Raw genomic sequence first — 20,043 nt, 5'->3', positions numbered from 1 at the left:
TTCCCTTCTTTAAAAACAAACAAAAAAACCCTTTTCTTTCCTAGACATAAATTCTTTCTCCTGAAAACACATCACTGCTTATAATTACAGCCTACTTCAATAAAAAACAAAAAGTATTTCTGAAAATCATGCTTAATATTTTTTTTGGGGGGTACACCAGGTTCAATCATCTGTTTTTATACACATATCCCCATATTCCCTCCCTTCCTTGACTCCCCCCCCTCGAGTCCCCCCCACCCTCCCCACCCCAGTCCTCTAAGGCATCTTCCATCCTCGAGTTGGACTCCCTTTGTTATACAACAACTTCCCACTGGCTATTTTACAGTTGGTAGTATATATATGTCTGTGCTACTCTCTCGCTTTGTCTCAGTTTATGCTTAATATTTATATCCTAAGTGTCTGAAAAGTAATTTTCCATTATAGTCAAGGAAGACCTATGTATAACTGAGTATCTGTATAGTAGGGGAGGAAAACTTTTGCTTTCTCCCTTTCTAGGTTCTTTGGCTGGTCTATTGATTAAACTGACATGAGATAGGTTAACAGGAGAAAAACAAAATTTAATTTTATACATACTGGAGATCATAAGGATATGAGACTCCAAGAAGTGACCAAAGCATGCAGTTTTTATACCTTTTAGACAAAGAAACAATTATTTGTGAAGATCTGACAAAACAAAGGGGCTGGGGCTGGGAGTTGGTGTAGCAAATTAATAAAGAAGTAACAAAGTTTGTTTAGTCAGCCTTCTCTGTCTTGAATTTCCTATCTCTGGCGATAAGGATGCCTTCCACCCTCCTAGTATAAGGAGGATACTTTCATGTGGGAGATTTATTTCCTGCTTTCAGGGGGACAAAGGAGGGTCAGTGTCCTTCTTGTACCAGCTGTTTCTTAAGTAACTGTAATTCAAAATAATCAACACACCAAAAATGGCATATTTTAGGGTGGCATATTTTACTTTACCTCACTCTCATAAGGTTTAAGAGATAGATGGAAGATAAGCAGAATGAAGACTCTTAAAAAAAAAATGATGGAAAGCTTATTTGGATGAGTGACTACAGATGATCGATAGAAGGAAATAGTTAAAAAGTGAAAGAAAAAAAGACTCTGTACCACAGGTAAACAAATTACCATTAAACAAAAAGGCTTTAAGAAACCAAATAATGAAGACATCACAGGGTGGAGGTGGGGCATGAACAATACTCAATCCACGGTCTCCTTAGAAACACACAGTAAATTTACATAAGTGCAACAGTTGTTCTGTGGACTTGTTGGCTCTCTGGCTAAGTCAATACACCAATCAGCTTCATTGCCTCAAGTATCAATTATTGAAGCTCTCTCCTGCTGAAGAATAATTAAATACACAGGCCAACACAGCAAAGGAATACTGTAATTAAGCAGCACAAATAAAGTGTTTTATTATCAAACTTGATGGGAAGTGGTTTTATTTAGCATTAAAGTGAGATAATTAATATGATAAAAGGTAATCCACACAATTGAGAAACACCCAATAAAGTAACATGGAAGGAAGATTCTGAAAATAAACCATTAACTCATGGTTAAACTTCAGATCATACCTAAAACACACATGAAATTCAAGAATAAGATATCACTTGTTTTACTCTATCAAGATACTATGACCATAAAAAAGGAACTATCAAAAAAACTTCACAATTTTCCACAATACTAGAACTATCCTTTTTAAAAAAAATAAAAGAATCTTAAATACTGAAATTAATTTTCAAGTCCTACCTTAAAGCTAAGGTAGTCCCCTCTATAAAATTTCTAGCCAAAGGTCTAGTGACCCTTTGTAAACACTTCACAGAACAGAAAACTGTTGATCCTGCTCTGCTACTATGTTTTTCATAAACAGAAATAAAAGTGATATTATGCAGTCTCATCATACTATACACACTTGCTGATTACTCACCTTTATATCCCCCTCCAGAGAACCTAACATAATGAAATGGAATCTGTGTTCGAAACTTTTTTGCTTTAAAAAGTGTAATAATTATAAAGACAAGGGAATAAACTGAATATTCAGCAAGGGTTTCAGAGTAATTGTGAGGCAGGACATGATAACTCCAAGTTGTCTTTTTTTTTTAACATTTAGCTTTTTGTTAACATTCACCTTTTCACAGCCTCTATTATTCTAAACACATCCAAATCCTAAAGCCTCACAAATGACTCAGAGATCATATCCCCACAAACACTGTGGCCTCATCAGCACTCTCACCTACTAAATGAGTGTGATTATCTCTAAACATATTTCTTAAAGAATAGTTACCCTAGAAAAAGAAGAGTTACCAAATTGTTCATTTGTGACATTTTCCTTTCCAAAGCTGCTACTGTTGAGATTTTAAGACAATGAGAATAAACAAGGTGGGAACCATGGGGCAAATTCTTCAAATATACAGCCGTGACAATGTTTAAAATCCTCTGTTTATGACACAGTTTCAATAAAATGATTTTTATTGTCTTCATTTTATATGGACACCTTAGCAATAAACAGTAACACTTTTTTTTAAACACTTTTGTTTTTAAAGGGAGCAATATACTTTTTTTTTTTTTAATTTATTTGGTTGTGCCGGGTCTTAGTTGCAGCCCGTGGGCTCCTTAGTCGCAGATCTAGGCCTCCTTAGTTGTGGCATGCAAATTCTTAGTTGCAGCACGCATGTGGGATCTAGTTCCCTGACCAGGGATGAAACCTGGGGCCCCTGTATTTAGAGCACAGAGTCTCAACTACTGCACCACCAGGGAAGTCCCAATATGTCTAATGACTAGCAAATTATTCCTCTAAAAGCCTTCTAATTCATGACATGCAATCAAAATGCCATTCACTTGAATATTTATTTAGTTCCCACTATATAGATTTTACATATTGACTTCAAGATGTAAAAGTGTTTAAGCAACAATATTCATTCATTCAACAGACACAACAAATATTTACTGAGCACCAAACTATGTGCCAGGATCTTTAAGCACTTGGGAAAATCCCAGTGAACAGACTACAATTCTTGCCCTTATCTTCTGGGAGTTTACAATCTTGCAGAAAGAAACACATAATAATCAAATTAAGAAAACTGTGTAGTATGTTTTAAAGTCATAGTGCTTTTTAAAAAGCTGGATAAGGAGCAACCAGGGGTAAAGAGGAGAATTGTGGTTTTTAAATAGAGTGGTCAAGGAAAGATTTACGAGAAAGTGACATTTAACCGTAGTCTTAAGGAGGTAGGGAGTAAGCTGTATAGACATCTGAGGGAAGAATGTTGTAGGCCGAGGAAACTGAGATAGAATGCCTTGCACGTTCTGGAAAACAGTGAGGAGGCCAACTGTGACTGAAAGAGTGTAAGCAAGGAGAGAAGAAAACTACAGAGACTAGGAGGGTATGTCATAGCATGTGGTGCCTTGAAAGCCATTCTAAAAAATGTTACTGAGTGAAACAAAGGACAAAGAGTTGTGAACTGAGGAGTGACATGATCTCATTTACTTTTTAAAGGGTCACTCTGGCTGCAGTGTTCAGAACAGTCTGTAATAAAGCAGAGAAGGAAACAGAGACTCAACTAGGAAGCTACGGTGATAGTCCAGATGAGGGGCAAAGGGAGTGTTACCGGGGAGAGTGGCTGAATTATGAACACACTTAGAAAGATTTGCTAATAATTAGACATGGAGTGAGAGAACAAGTCAAAGATGTCCTGGCTATCCCAAACAGGCCTAAATGTAAAATATTCTGTCCTATAGTCAGTTAACAGACATTTTAAAGATTCTACCATATATATTCTCCAATTCTCACAACTCTGCAAAGTAGGTATTATTATCCCTCATAGAATCAGGGACTATATTGTTCGACATAGGTCAGAGAGGGTAGGTGGTACAATTAAAATCTAGGCCTGGTTTACTTTTCACCTGACATACCTGCTACTCTCCAGTCTAATAAACAAATTTCCTCTCAATATGTTATGCCAATCTTTTGATTCATTTAGACATTATCTAGACATTTAGACATTCATCTAGACATTACTTTATATTAGAAGTATATGTGAAGATATGTACATGTAATCATCCTTTACAAGAACAAAATAAACAAAATACAAAGATAGCTAATACTGACTGCTCAGTATGTGCTAGTACTGTTCTATGTGCTTTATCATACATATTTCGTGTAATCTAAGAAGGCTTCAAAGTGCTGTCAATTAAACTGCAGTACATTATCAACAGTAAGATGCACCCTAAAGTCAGAAACGTTAATGTGGAGGAAATAAAAATGTGCCTTAGAATCAATGAAGTAATCAAATTCTCACAAAATTCTAAGCACTGAGCAATATTATGCTGATCAATGTTGGTTCAAAATATTACATCTCATATCTCATTCATTAAAAATGCTAGTTCTATTCTTTTCCTTTCCACATTTTAAGTCCTAAACCTCTTTCAACTCTTTTTTCCCCCTCAAGGTTATAACTAATGGAATATTAGTGCTTAACTTTGAAACTACAGGCACTATTAATCTACTTGTGAAAGAAACCTCTAAGACAAGGAGAAAACATCCTCTTTCACTATAGCTGCAGAAAAAGACACAATTCTGGTAATAAAACTGCTTATAAATAAATGATATTTCTAACAAAGGTGTCTTGTGATCACTTGAATTCTGGGAAGTTTAGCTACGTCCCATAAAAATTACGAAGTTCTGGGTTTTGGTTAGTTGTCATACTTAATAACTTATTGTTCTAGAGTAATATTATATTGACACCTATTTTCTGAAATATATATAAACTTACAAATTTTTTATTAAGCCAATCATCAAAACTTCCCTCTTCTCACACATTCATAAACAAATTCTAACAATTTTTTAGATCTCTCACAACAAAGAGTTGTAAAGCCTATTATTTTGTGAATGAGAAAACTAAGGCACAAATGAGTTAAATAGCTTATATAAATTACATTACAAATAAAGAACTAGGGTTAGGATTCAAACCCAGGTAGGCCAGCACTTCCCTGGTGGTACAGTGGTTTAGACTTTGCCTTCATTAATGCAAGGGGTATAGGTTCAATCCCTGGTTGGGAAGCTAAGATCCCATATGTCTTGTGGCAAAAAACACAAAACAGAAGCAATATTGTAATAAATTCAATAAAAACTTTTAAAACGGTCCACATCAAAAAAAGTCTTTAAAAAAATTAAAAACAGGCCAATTTCTGAGCCCATGCTTTTTTAAAATAATTAATTCATTAATTCATTAACTTAGACTGCACCAGGTCTTCGTTGCGGCATGCAGGATCTTCGTTGCAGCATGTGGACTCCTTAGTTGCAGCATACATGTGGGATCTAGTTGCCCAACCAGGAATCAAACCCAGGCAGAGTCTTACCCACTGGACCATCTGGGAAGTCCCAGAGTCCATGCTTTTAATTGCTATACTAATCTACCAAAATATTAAACCACAGCTATGTTCCTAATAAGACATTAGTTATGTGCATTACAATATATCCATGCAATGAAATACGAGGTGGTTACTAAAATGATAAAGGACCAGACTTATCAACCTGATACAAATTCATAAGATATTTTCCATTTTAAAAGCCGTACAGATTAGTTGTAACATGTATTATATTTCCACTTTTGTAAAGCAAATTAATAATAAAGATGCACATATACTATGAGCACATGTGAAAAGGTCTAAAAGCAAACTCACCTAAATTTTAGCAGGAATTATTTCTAGCTTTACTTTCTCATTTACACTTGTGTTTAAAAATTAATCAAAGGGAAGAGGGCTATTTTAATTTTGAAAAAAAAATAAACTTTAAAAATTTTGCCAACATTTGTTTGCAAATGTACTGTACAAATATTACAAAAGAGTTTATATGATAAAAGCAAATCTCTTCACCCAAACCCAATCTTTAAACGTTCTTATTCTAATGGTTGCCACCACAACACTAGATAATATGCTTATACCACTTTTAAGTTATCAACTTTAAAAATAAACTGGATGACCTCTATTATGAAAACTTAAGAATTTATCTCTTATAAAGATTCCTCCTTTTTCTGTCCTTTCAGTGTTTGAAATATATGCTATTAATTTTAATTCTTACATAAGTATCTTTGAACTTTAAATACTAAACATATCTTTACTGCCTGCTTTGTCAATTTGACATTCTCTCTTAACTCTCCATTTTGAAAGAAAGCTTTTGGGGCTAGTAATCTGTTCCCTCCTTCCCTCCCTCCCTCTGCCAGGTTCATTTTTACTTTTATTGGTATAACTATACCAATGTTACATTCTGCCCTCCAACAATAGCATTCTGAGCTTTGTCCATTCCTGTCCTGTCCAAAGGTTGACTCAAAGTTGAAAATCAATAAACAGCATTTACATTTTTATTACTGTGTAAATATTGTTCAAGGAAACACAATCCTGGCACACTTCACTTTTTACTCTATGTGTCTAATGTCACAACCTTAGAACCACTTGAAAACAACTATCCCTAGAATCAAGATCAAATGGATTCTTTATTATACTCTATGAATTTCTTAAGAGCATGCTACATTCTAATTTGGTACACAGTTAGACATTTTTATTTATTTACTCATTCATTCATTCATTCGTTCATTCATCCATTTTGCTTTCCGTGACATTTTTAAACTGTCTTTATTTTCCTTACACTATTATTATATCATCAACTTTTCCCCAGACTCTTCATGATACCACTCATTCTATCTAGTCCTCATTTTTCTTCCTAAAATCTCCTTCCTAAAACCCTCTTTCCTCCTGCTTCAATCTAGAAAGACTGCTTTCTAGGACTTCTGAGCAGCCATTAAGTCTTCCTTTCACTTTTCATCTGGGTAGGCTCAGCTTTTTTCTGAACTTCTGTCTTCCTTGTCCTTAGTTCACATTATTATTTTGCTGGAGTATAATCTTAAATAATTACCTAAACAATGGTAAATACCAAGGTAAACTTTCTGGGTCCGTCCATGTCTGAAAATTCTATCCTCATAATTAATCATTTGACAGTAAAGAATTATGGGTTAAAAATTATTTTTTCCTAAGAAAATTATAAACATGGTCCCACTTTCATCTAGCATATAGTACGGCTGGTAAGATGCCAGTCTGACATTCATTTCTTTGAAGTTGACTTGTTTTTTCCCCCTCCCTGGAAGCTTTCTGAATCATCTCTTCATCTGTGGAATTCTAAAATTTCACAATAACATATCTAGGTGATGATCCTTAGTACTCACTGTACTAGGTAATAAATAGGTGGGTCTGAAGCCTGAAACTAGAATGAGTTGGTCTGAAGCCTGAAACTAGCATGAATTGTTAATTTTCAACTCCAAAATCAACCATGGAGAAGCTGTAGAAGCTAAAGAGATAGGTGGATTTCAGGAACCAAAATAATTACAGAAAAACCTTGATGAAATATAAGGAAAAGAGATAAATCAACATTTGAATTGAAATTTTAATACATTTCTCTTAGAAAGCAATAGACCAAACATACAAAATTTGACCAGAAAAAACAGACAATACAAGCAATAACTTGAACTAATAGATAAACTGAATGCAGAATCAGACATCCAGTTAAGAATAAACATTTACAAAAACAGATGTTGTATCAGGTTGGCAAACTTTATCTGTACAGGACCAAACTGTAAGGTATTTTAGACTTTCTGAGCCATTCAGTCTCTGTCACAACTCACAAAAGCAATCACAGACAATGTGAAAATGAATTAGCATGGCTGTGTTCCAAAAAACTTTACTTATAGACGCTGAAATTTGAATCTCATCTATTTTTCACCTGTTACAAAATATTAATCATTGGGTTTCTTTCAAACATTTAGAAGTATAAAGACCATTTTAGGTTGCAGGATGTATAAGAACAGATGGCAGCGAGCCCTGTTTAGCCCTTGGGTCATAGTTGGCCAATTCCCATATTAGTTCATAAAAGAAGTCTCAATATGATCTAAAGGAACATACTGAACATACTATTTTATGTATTTTATTCTCTACAATAAAATCAGAAACAATAAAAAAGAGTAGCTAACGTTTGGGAACTAAACTTTAAAAGCCAGTAAATAATCCCGGAGTTTAAAAGGAAATTATTTTTGAAAAGATACATGCACTCCAATGTTCCTAGCACCATTATTTACAACAGCCAAGATATAAAAGCAACCTAAATATCCATCAACAGATGAATGGATAAAGAAGTTCCCACACACACACACAAACACACATACACACACAGAGGAATATTACTCAGCCATAAAAAAGAATGAAATAATGGCACTTGCAGCAACATGGATGGGCCTAGAGATTATCATACTAAATGAATTAAGTCAGAAAGAGAAAGATAAATATCACATGATATCACTTATATAAGTGGAACCTAAAAAAATGATACAAATAAATTTACTTATAAAACAGAAACAGACTCACAAACAGAAAACAAACTTACGGTTACCAAAGGGGAACGAGAAAGGAGAGAGAAATTAGGGATTGGCAGATACAAGTTACTATATATAAAATAAATAAACAAGGTCCTATTGTAGAGTACAGGGAACTATATTCAATATCTCATAATAAACTATAATGGAAACGAACCTGAAAAAGAAGATATATATACATATATATAAATATACATATATATATAACTGAATCACTTTGCTGTATACCAGAAACTAACACAACACTGTAACGCAACTATATTTCAAAAATAAATAAATAAATAAAGGAAGTTTTTAAAGAATCATAAAGAAAATGTAAAAATACTTAGATATAATGAAAATGAAAACACAAATCCAAAACTTGTGGGGTCCAGCTTTAGTACTTTAAGATAAATTTATAATTGTAAATACATTTATGAGAAAACAGATTTTAAAATATGTGAGTTAATTACCTAACTCAAAAACAAACAAAAAAAATAGAGCAACAGAGCAACTCCAAATCCCAAAATTATGTGAGAGGAATAAAAAACCTGAATTGACCATAAGAATTAAAGACAGTGAAATAATAGACAACGACATTCCTATCCTCCACTACCAACCCAGGTACAGATGACCCTGCAGATGACATTAACCAAACTTTTAAGAAAAAAGTTGTTCCACGAAACAGCAAAAGAAGGAGTTACTCAGTTCATCTTAAGCAGATTGTGAATGAAATCTTGATTCCAAAAATAAAATTAGAAAATCACCACTTTGCAACTATCATTATAATAACGAATGCAGGCAAGAACCATCAAATAGATGCTAAAACTAACAGGTTAAAGTTTGGGAATTAAAACAATATTAGTATGGCCTCTAAGTATCACTCCACAAAATACTAGTTGCAAAGAGAAAAACAGTAAATTTACAGTGGAAAACCTGGCAAATACAACTTCAACAAAGTGATCAAAGTTAACATTACAAGTTACAGGACAAATCAACATCCTTCACCTTCTGATAAAATACACTGAGGATATAACATAACTTCTGTGGTATCCCTACAAAGATACATAACCTAAATCTAGTTATAAGGAACAGATAAACTCAAAGTAAAGGATATCTTATGGAATAACATGCCTATATTATTTAAAAATGTCAATATCATGAATCAAAAAGACTGAGGAAACATTTTAGATTAACTTCCAGATTTTGATAATTATGCTACAGTAATGTAAAATGTCTTTATTTTTAGGTAATACACTCTGAAGTATTTAGGGCTTAAAGAATAAAGTAAAATAGTATATCAATGAAATTTCAATGAATTTCCTTGACAAACTATTAATTACGAAGCGAAAATTAATAGCAATATAGTGGAGAAGCTGGGCTGACAATCATGCTAACCAAATGACGATTCAGAAGCAGAAGAAAAAAGGATACAGAGAGAGATACATGTATCTACAGAAAGTAACATACATATATGTATAAAGAGAAAGAGAGATTAAAATGAATGATAAAACAGATGGGGCAAATGTGAATTACCTGGTAATGGTTATATGTTTTTGTACTATTCTGCAACCTTTCTGTATGTCTGTATTTAAGTTTTTGAAAAATAAGGTATCAATGAAACTTACCACATTAGTACACTAAGAAAAAATAAAACCTTTAAAAAGGAGAAATCAAAGTATGTACAAACTGTGGTAAGCTTTGGGGCGGGTAATATAAAAAAATCATATGCATGGTGATTTACACCAAAAAAGTATTTGCACTTACATAATCTTACTTGGACATTAATAAGCTATTTTATTATTCATTTTTCAATATTTATTCACTACTTTGAGTTAGTTGTATTAGTTATGTATGGATACATAACAAATCACCCCAAAATCTAACCACTTAAGTAAACAAGTATTTTTAAACTCAGTTTCTGAGAGTCAGAAATCTGGGCATGGCTTAGTTAGGTCCTCTGGCTCAGAGTCTCTCACAGGCTGGAATCATCTCAAGGCTCAATAGAGGAAATGGAGGTCCCATTTTCAAGCTCACTCAAGTGGTTGCTGGCAGGATTCATTTTGTAAATGGGCCTCTCCATAAGGTAGCTCACTTTTATCAGAGTAAACAAAGAGAAAGCAAGAGAAGCCAGTCCTTTGGAACTTAATCCTTCCAGTAGATTTAAGCCTACCATCTTGCTATTTGTTATTTTTTTGGCTCACCCATCCTTTAACCTATCTTAAACACAGACAGATTAAAAGAAAAGGAAAAGGAACAGGAAAAAGATATACCACAAAAATACTAATCATAAGAAAACTGGAATGACTAGAATGACTACATTGCTATCAGACAAAACAGATCTCAGGACAGGAATTATTACTAGATAAAGATATATATTACAAATGACTTTTTAAAAAGGTTAATTCATCAACAAAATATAACATTCCTAAAAGTGGATTCATCTAATAACTGAGCTTTAAAATATATAAAGCAAAAACTGACAACTACAAAAAAATTAAAAAACCACAACTATGGATGGAAATTTCAATATTCCTCTGCTCTTTCAGTAATTAACAGAATAGAAAGAAAATCAGGAAGGTTAGAGAAGACTTGAAACTTCAACCAGTTTATCGCACTGACATTTATAAGGCACTACACTCAACAAAAGTAAACTATACATTTCTTTCGAGTGTACATAAAACATTCATAAAAACAGACCATAGCTTGACATTAAAGCAAATCTCAGGAAACGTAAAGGGCTGAAATGGTACAGAGTATGTTCTCTGATCAAAGTAGCATTTAAAAAAAAAGAAAAGAAAAGAAATCCCAAGACTTGGGTCTGAAAACCCCCAAATATTTAGGAATTAAATCACACACTTAGAAATCACAGGAAGAGTAAATACTTTGAACTGAGTGAAAATTAAAACCCAGCGCACCAAATTTTGTGGGATGCAACTAAAGAAAAAATTCTGAACAGCACAGTATCTATTTTTAATACTGAATTCATAACTAAAAACCCTCACAAAAGAAAATGCACCCAAAAATAGCTACACTGATAAATTCTATCAAACATTTAAGGAAAAAAAATACCAGTTTTACACAAATTCTCATCAACAGATTGGACATGGCTGAGGAAAGAATTATGAGCTTGAAGATATTTCAATAGAAACTTCCCAAACTGAAATGCAAAGAGAAAAAAAGAATTAGAAGAAAAAGAAAAAGAGAGAGAGAGTGAAGCAGAAAGAACATGTGAAAGTAATGAATAACCAAGCGCTTTCCACAATCCATGACAGACACCAAACCACAAATCCAGGATCCCAGAAAACCCCAAGTAGGATAATACCAAAAAATATGCACTGCAGAAAACAGAGAGAAAATCTTGAGGAGGAGGGAGAGGACGGAGGGTAAAATACCTTACCTACAGAGGACTAAGGATAAGAATTACAGAGGTTTCTTTCTCATCAGAAACCTCTGCAACCTCTTCCTGCTTTGCAAGCAGGAAGAAAGTAGAGTGGTATATTTACAGTGTTAATGGAGAAAAAAAAACCCACCAACCTAGAATTCTATATGAAAAGCACCCCTCAAAAGTAAAGAAGAAATAAAGACTTCCTCAGACAAAAACCAAGGAAATGTATTGTCAGTATACCTGCCCTGCAAAAATGTTAAAAGATGATGTTTGGGGGGAGGAAAAATTAAATAGATCAGAACTCAGATCAATACAAGGAAAGGAAGACGGTTGGAGAAAGAATAAATGAAGGTATTTTATAGTTCTCATTCTTAATTGATCTAAAAGATCTGTTTATTTAAAGTAATAATAATAACAATATATTGCGTGTTTACTGCTTATGCTCTGTTTAAGGTACCTACACTATAAATGAAGAAGCACAGTGTTATTTGAAGGTGGACTTAAATGAATTGTAAATGTATACTGCAACCACTAAAAAAATTTTTAAATAAGTATATAACATGCTAACAGAGGAGATAAATGGAATCATATAAAATGCTCAATTAGGACTTCCTAGGTGGTGCAGTGGTTGGGAATGTGCCTGCCAGTGCAGGGGAAAAGGGTTCGAACCCTGCTCTGGGAGGATTCCACATGCCACAGAGCAACTAAGTCTGTGAGCCACAACTATTGAGCCCATGTTCTGCAACTGTTGAAGATCCAGCACAGCCAATAAATAAATAAAATAAATAAATAAATTTACAAAAAAAAACTATAATGGATACTACTAGCCATTCTAGTTATACTCACTAAAATGGCAAACAGTAAAGTGTTGGCAAGGATGTAGGGCAATCTGAACGCTAATACAAAGCTGGTCAGAGTAAAACTGGTACAACATTTTGCAAAATAACCAAGTTAAATATACACATATCCAATTTTACTCCTAAGCATGGTGTACAATGAAACACATAACTACCCAAAGACATACATACACTGTTTATAGTACCTTATTCATAACAGCTCAAACCTAAAAAGAACCCAAATGTCCACTGACATGAGAATGGAATTTTTAAATATTATGATACATTCACACAATGGAATACTCTCATTTATAAATAAGAAAGAACCACTGATACCTAGAACACAGATAAATCTAAAGGTCCATTTTGCTGAGTAAAAGCCAGGCACCAAAGAGTTTATGCTGTATATAAAAAGTATGAATATTTTACTCCATTTATACGAAGTTCAAAAATGCAAAATTAATCTGTGGTGACAGAAATCAAGAGTTGCCTAGACTGGGTCTGGAAGAGGGCAACAGGAAACAGGGGAATAGTCTGTCAAAATTTACTGCACTGTACCCTTAAGACCTGTGCATTTCACTCTATGTAAATTACTGATCAGTTAAAAAATAATAATAAAGATCTCTGGAAAAGCCCTTCTGTATTTTCTGTAGTTCAAGCACAGCAAGCAGTAGATGCATTTTTTCTGCAAAAGGTCAGAAAGTAAATATTTTAGAATTTGTGGCCATATGGTCCCTGCTATAACTCCTCTGTCATTGTATCATTAAAGTATCCAGACAATATGGCAACAGATGAGCATGGCTGTGTTCCAATAAAACTATTTACAAAAACAGGTGGCAAGCTGGATTTGGACCACAGGCTGTAGTAGTCAGCTAACTTCTGGTGGAGCAAACAGAAAATCGATCTTCAAAATTAATTTAAATATGCTGTATTGTTCTTTCCTACATAGTGACAGGCATGATAATTATTAGAAGCCAATTACAGTCCTTCCTAAATTTCTAAGTTTTTTTATACTCATCTAATCATTTAAAATAGAAAGATAAACCAGAAAATGCCTAAAGTATATTTAATATGGAAGATCATCATTTTAAAAAAATCAATAGCAACTATAGTATTCTGAAAAATTATCCAGGAATGTGAGAAATATTTAAGATAAACTAGCTAATAATAATTAATGTATGAGCTAGAAATTTAAAATTCACTTAGGTACACACACACAAAGCTATGTTACCCACAATGTTGATAATTTGATTTATCTGGTATAATAAAGTTCTTGAAACATGCCCAGTATCAATCATAATCACCTGTTTCCTTATTTATTTAAAAGAATTGAAAATTGGGGCTTCCTAGGTGGCTCAGTGGTTAAGAATCCGCCTGCCAATGCAGGGGACACAGGTTTGATCCCTGCTCCAGGAAGATCCCACATGCCTCGGAGCAACTAAGCCCGTGTGCCCCCCCCCCCCCAAAAAAAAAAAAAAGAATTGAAAATTAAGAATAGCAATTACTTCTGTTTTTAAAAGCATTTCAGAATACAAAATAACACAGGGAAAGAAAACAAATATTTTATGAGAAGTGCCAAAAGCTAATTGTTTTGCCTAATTTAGGCAAGGCTCAAAAACTGATACCATGCAAAAAACATCCAGGGTATACAAGCAGGTATAAATAAATCTCAATTACAGCACAGCCCTAAGCTGCCTGAAAATGTTTATCCATCTTCAAGAAAATTCCAATCTAAAAAATGAATTTAATTCTCTCTCATCATGGTATATACCTATTAGAAGAAACTCTAGCAAAATTAGAAGACTTGGGTTCCAGTATAAGTTTGCCACCTAATTGGTTGAAAATTTGGCATCCATTCATTTATGAAGCATTTCTGAGAGCTTACTATGTGCCAGACACTGGAAACACAGTAGTGAAGGAAATATAAAAAATTGCTGCCCTCATGACACATTCTAGTGAGTCACTTAATCTCTAAAAACAATTTAGTTTTCTTTCACTAAGAGAATGGATTTCATATTTAAGGGTATTTTCAATTCTCTAAAATAAAATCCGTATTACTTTTCTGCATCCAGGAAAGCAACTGCACCATAACCTGAAATCCACTCTTTCACTAGCTAAAACTATGTTTTGTGTTATCAAATTCAGAAAGCAAATAAAAGAAAATAAGTAACTGACATTCTTGAAGGACTTATTTAAATTCACTAATTTTGATATATACAATCTAGAGGAAATATGAGCCTTATTCGCCTATTACTTGGCAACTAAACTTTCTTGGCTGGGACCCAAGAAAGAAGCAGAGCAATCTTACGAGAATTTTCTCCATATAATGAATAATTTTAGACATTTCCAATACTGCCTAGTGAATCAACTAATCAGCTTATCTTTTCTTCAGAGTAGGATCTGATTTTTGTTTACGAAGTACCTGCTGCAACAGAGGTAGTCAGAAATCCAAACTGTGTATTCAGATCTAGTTCCTGAGCCTTACATTAAAATTTTTCTTTTATTTATCAAGATACATTTTCCCCCACAATAAAAGACATGACAGTCCTTCAAGCATAACTCCTCAACTCCCAGATTTTTAAAAAAAATTTTTAAAATGTCTCATGTATTCATTTTTCCCAGATAAACTCCAGAATCACAAATTACATTTCTGGTAAGACCAAAACAATACTCACTTTAAACATCCCTTCCCTCACAGGCCCCTCCCTATAGAGACACCAAAAGGGATGGAAGATAGAAGCCTGCAGTTTCTAATCTATACGTATCATTCCCAAATGAAAAATTGACTTAAGTAACTACCAGAAAAAGGGGGGGGGGAGGGGGAGAGGGTATATCCCACAAAAAGAGGCTTCTCCATTTATTTTCAACTCATAAAATATGAGTTGAAAAGTTCAAAGTTTGCCAAAGCAAGCTAATTCCATCCAATTTCAAAAGACAGTATATGCAGTAGTCCCCAATTATGCTAATCTTGAACATCCTATTGTTAGTCTAAAACGCTGTTTGCTACATTTATGCTTATATTTTAAGATGTTTTAAGAATATGAGCACCACCATCAGATCCAAGAAGCCGAAACGCAGAAGTGTTGAAATTGTCAGCTAGGGATGATGGACAGAAAGCAGCAAAGCAACTTTACATAAAATAAATGTAATGTACACACGAATTTCTATTTTCTACAGTAAACTGAACTGTAAGTGGCCTCTAGAACTAGATTCTCAACTCAGCTATATCAAATACCAAACTGCTAAAGAAATCTTAAAACTTGCATTTATATTTTCAAAGCCTCATATTGATGAACTTGATTTATATTTTAGAATGCAATAAGTAAGAAGACTTTGATAAAACTGAAATGACATAACTTAGAAGAATCATTACTTTAAAATATTAATTATCCGACTCTCCTGCTGTTCACCTTTTAGACAGTACCCTCATTACTGGCAGCAAGGTACAATGAAAAAAAAAAAAAGTCAGGTTGGAACCAGAAAGACAGGGGTTTGAACTCTGGTGCACCACATCTTGAAGACAAACTTTCTAAACCTATTTTTTCATCTCTAAAATGGGAAAATTAATACCCACCTTGAAGGACTGTTTCAATTATTAGTGAAATATATGTAAAGCAGCTTGTATATAATAGGAATTGAAGAAACTTTAGCTGCTATTATTATTACTCATAAACGCATCCAAGAGAAGATAAAAGAAAGGACATGACACGAAAATAAATCAGAGCCTAGGTTACATGTAACTGCTAAAACAAAACAAGATAAAAACAAATACCCTGATAGTTCAAGTGAAACTTTGGGCTAAACTTTTTGTTCACATTTTATATAAACAAGATAATATTGTAACCACTCTTTATATATACATAAAATCCAAAATTAGCTACAGGTCTTACTTATGTTAGAGCTAAATAAAAACGAAAGATTATTATCATACAGTAAAACAAATAATTTTATGAACAGGTGAGATGATTTCACCATTGGAAAAAAAAAATGCCAAAACTAAGATTTAAAAATGCTTATGAAAGGATATTAAAAGACTCCTACCTTTAAACCGACTGCTATAAGATCTGTAACAACACTGTATGGAAAAAGTAAAAAGAGAAAATGGAAAACAAAGTTAGAGAACAAGTTTTTAAAAGACAGGGATAATAAGATAAAGAAAAAAGAAAAAGCATTATAATAACATAATAAAAATTAAAATGTGATGAGTTGTGAAATGTTAATACAAAGAAAAGTGATGGGACAGTTTAGCAACAGTGGAGTGTAAAAGCAGAGCTTTCATAGCAATGTAAGAAACAAATAATAAATCAAGTTCTCTTTTAGTATTTAGAAAAATAGAGTTGTACTTCAATAAAATGAGTATGTGTTTATCCATTTACCTCTATTTAACAAATCCAAACCAAAACTTAAAATCACCAAAGTTCATTCTTTTAAATCACTGGTATGAATTATCATATTTAAAGTTTTAAATGAAACAAAACCAGTGAGTGGGTTTTACAAAAATAGAAGGTATCTTGCAAATTTGCATCTACTACCCAAAGGGCTCACCAAAATATAGCTAAGACAGTCTCTCAGAATTAAAATAAATACAAACATCAAACGTCAGACATCAAAATTTTCAAAGATTTGCTTTCAAAAAAATTCTACCACATCAAAACTGTGTTTAAGTATAAATTATCTCAGGAGGAAATGAACACACACACACACACACACACACACACACACACACGACAGTTGGGATCTGAGGTAGAACTAGGAAGATATATTGACTGGTAGTCTGTTGTTTTTTTGACTATCCAAAATAATGAAAAAGGACCTTTTTCAGGCTATGGAAAAATGTAGAAATTTAATTAACCTCCTGAAAGCATAAAGTTACTGTGTTCAAAACCATATCCCTTAACACCATGATGTAAAAAATCCTATATAGTTCTGCCAAACAAAAATCCATCTCTTCCAACCCCAAAGAAACTATCTTCAATTAAGTTTGTCTCTATATCTCCTAAAAGAAAGCCATAATAAAACTCTACATATTGTTAATAACCTATGTCATTATTATTTAATAACAGTAAACAAATTTGTTTGTTTAATGATGCAAATTTGTTTTAAACAATAACATGTAGATTTAAAATTTTTCCTTATGGACTTTTGAAACAAATTCTGTTTGAAATTTAAATGTGGTAACGCTGACATTTGTGCATAAATTAGATTGTGTAATATGTACTACAGTATTGGTCCCAATGCAGAGAGTAAATCATGCTCCTACTTGAACTCGCAAAACAACTTACCTTCCAGTATGTTTTATTGCCCCACATATTTAAACCAATAAACTTATTCCTAGCTTTCGAACCACACTGAGGGTGAAGAGAAAGTTAACTTCCTAAACACTACCCAAAAGAGAAAGTTTGCACTTCACAGTTGCCCAAGGGTTTAATAGCCAAGATGCATAATCCAAGAATTCTTTTCATTGTCACTATAAATTTTCCAATACAAAAAAAGCTAACTTGCTTGCATATCTCAAGTCAAACCACTAGCCAAGATTCACTACACATAATGAAATACTACTTCCACAGCCTTCCTCAACTGAAATATTGGCATAATTAAACAAATAATTAAGACAGCAAAATTTTGCACACATAATAAAGTGTAATCGAAAAAACTGGTGTGAAATGAGTTTCCAACAATGCTCTCAGAGAAGCTTCAATTAAACAATAAAAATAGCTTCAATTAAATTTAAAAAATACTTTAGAGACCATCACAACCATAAGTGAAATCTAAAATTGCACTTTGTCTAACGTCTGTAACAGTGTGCAATCTGCATTCAAATGAGTTAATCCAATACATACAGGCTTATTATAAAACTAGGATAAATGAAATCTAACGAAGGCAAAAATTGTTAGAAGATTCCAACGTCTTTACACAGCATAACAACAATCAACTACATGGCAACATGTACGCGGCTTCACTGTTCAAGCAAGTTCCATATTACATTCTACAAACAAGAGGTTTATAGAAACCTTGCCATCAAAATCAAGTAAAAGCCCAAACAAAATCTCAAATGCATAATGATAATAAATAATTGGATTTGCAGGCTCTAATAGAGCAGGAGATTTTTTTAAAATCTTGATGCACATACACTACGATCTTCAACTAATTCACCAAGAGCCTACTCTATTTGGTCCCACCCCATAACCCGGGGTCCCCAGAGAAATACTCATATCTGCGATCCTAAATCTTTATTTTGGCCACAGACCTCATTCACTTTTAGAGCGTTTCAAAGCTCCCCGAAAATCGCACTTCATACAATATTTTGCATACATCGCAGAGAATTCACGAAGTTTCTTCGGGGGCGGGCGGTCTGGGAGGGGGACGCGTCCCTGGTCACCGAGTCCAGACGGCCGGTGCACGGTAATCGTTCACAGAGCTCCCAGCGCCAGCCCGGGGACCGCGTGGGGCCCCGGCTCCGGGACCGGGTCGCCGCCCAGACGGGGACCGGCGCGTGCCCTCGCCGTCTGCCCCTCCGCGGCCACTCGCCTCCCCGCCAGGGGAAGCTCCAGCGCTCGCCCCACCTCACCGGTAAACAGCAACTCCCCGAGCGGGAGGACGCCCGCCCCGAGCGCCGCCTCCGCCTCCCCCAGCGCCGCGCACCATTTTCTGAGAGGAAGTGTCGGGAGGCCGGGCCGGGCGCCCCGGACTCTCAGGCGGAGGGCGGACCTCGGCACCCGGGGGCCACACGGGGCTTTCCTCCGCTGCCCCGGGCGAGGGTGCGAAGGGGCGGACATTATGGGGGCGCACCGGGGGGGGGGAAGCAGAGCCCGCGGCGGACCGCCCCTCCGCGATTCGGGACTCCCCGATGAGGCGCCCGGAAGCCCCGCCGTCGGGCTCGGCCGGGGCCGCTCCTCGGGCCGCCGGCGCCGCGCCCGGCTCCCCCGCTCCGGTGCGTCCGGCCGAGAGTCGTGAGGAAGCGGGCAGGCGCAACCCGGTGGGCGCCGCGCCGCCGAGCACTTACCCATCCATGGCCCAGACGGAGAAGCGCACAGCGTGGGGACTGACCGGCTCACCGCGAGCGGAGGGAGGAGGCGACGGCAGCGGGGCGGCTCCGGGGACCGACAAGCGGCGCCTCTCCGGAGCCCCGGCCGGTCGGAGGTGGAAGGAGAGTGGGAAACAGGGGCGGAGACCAGGGCCGATCCCGCCACCGCCGCGCCCCCGCCTTCCCCACCCCCGAGCGCGTCCCCGCCTCGCTTCACCCCGTCCCTCAGCGTCGACGCCCTCCCTAGGCCCCGCCCTCAGCCGCCCTCCGGCTCGGCTCCAGGGCGCCCTCTTCCTGCGGCCGCCCTGAGACCCCGCCTCCAGGCGTCCCGCCCCGGCGCGCGCGCGCCCCGCCCCCTCCTCCCTTCTGCGCTCGCGGGAGCGCGCGCCTTGTGCTTCGCGCTTT

The 20,043-nt window shown here is 35.8% G+C and overlaps 1 protein-coding gene across 11 annotated transcripts in view; it reads right to left on the bottom strand.

Moving 5' to 3' along the window:
• The window catches only part of PTBP3 (polypyrimidine tract binding protein 3), a 98,156-nt gene extending 78,350 nt beyond the window's left edge, over positions 1-19,806 (bottom strand). For 2 of the 11 annotated variants that reach the window (XM_057720011.1, XM_057720013.1), the window contains exons 1-2: positions 19,618-19,805; positions 16,656-16,689 (exon numbers count right to left, since the gene is read on the bottom strand). In XM_057720011.1, coding sequence (XP_057575994.1) covers positions 16,656-16,689; positions 19,618-19,625 — 42 coding nt within the window. In that variant the 5' untranslated portion in view covers positions 19,626-19,805. Of the gene's footprint in view, positions 1-16,655; positions 16,690-18,861; positions 19,007-19,617 lie in introns of those variants that run through there. The other 9 variants (XM_057720024.1, XM_057720025.1, XM_057720015.1 and 6 more) reach the window with 7 other exon arrangements.
• Between the last annotated feature and the right edge of the window lie 237 nt (positions 19,807-20,043).

Source organism: Hippopotamus amphibius, chromosome 2, assembly GCF_030028045.1.
Source record: "Hippopotamus amphibius kiboko isolate mHipAmp2 chromosome 2, mHipAmp2.hap2, whole genome shotgun sequence".
Lineage (NCBI taxonomy): Eukaryota > Metazoa > Chordata > Mammalia > Artiodactyla > Hippopotamidae > Hippopotamus > Hippopotamus amphibius.
This window is presented reverse-complemented; position numbering and strand designations above follow the sequence as displayed.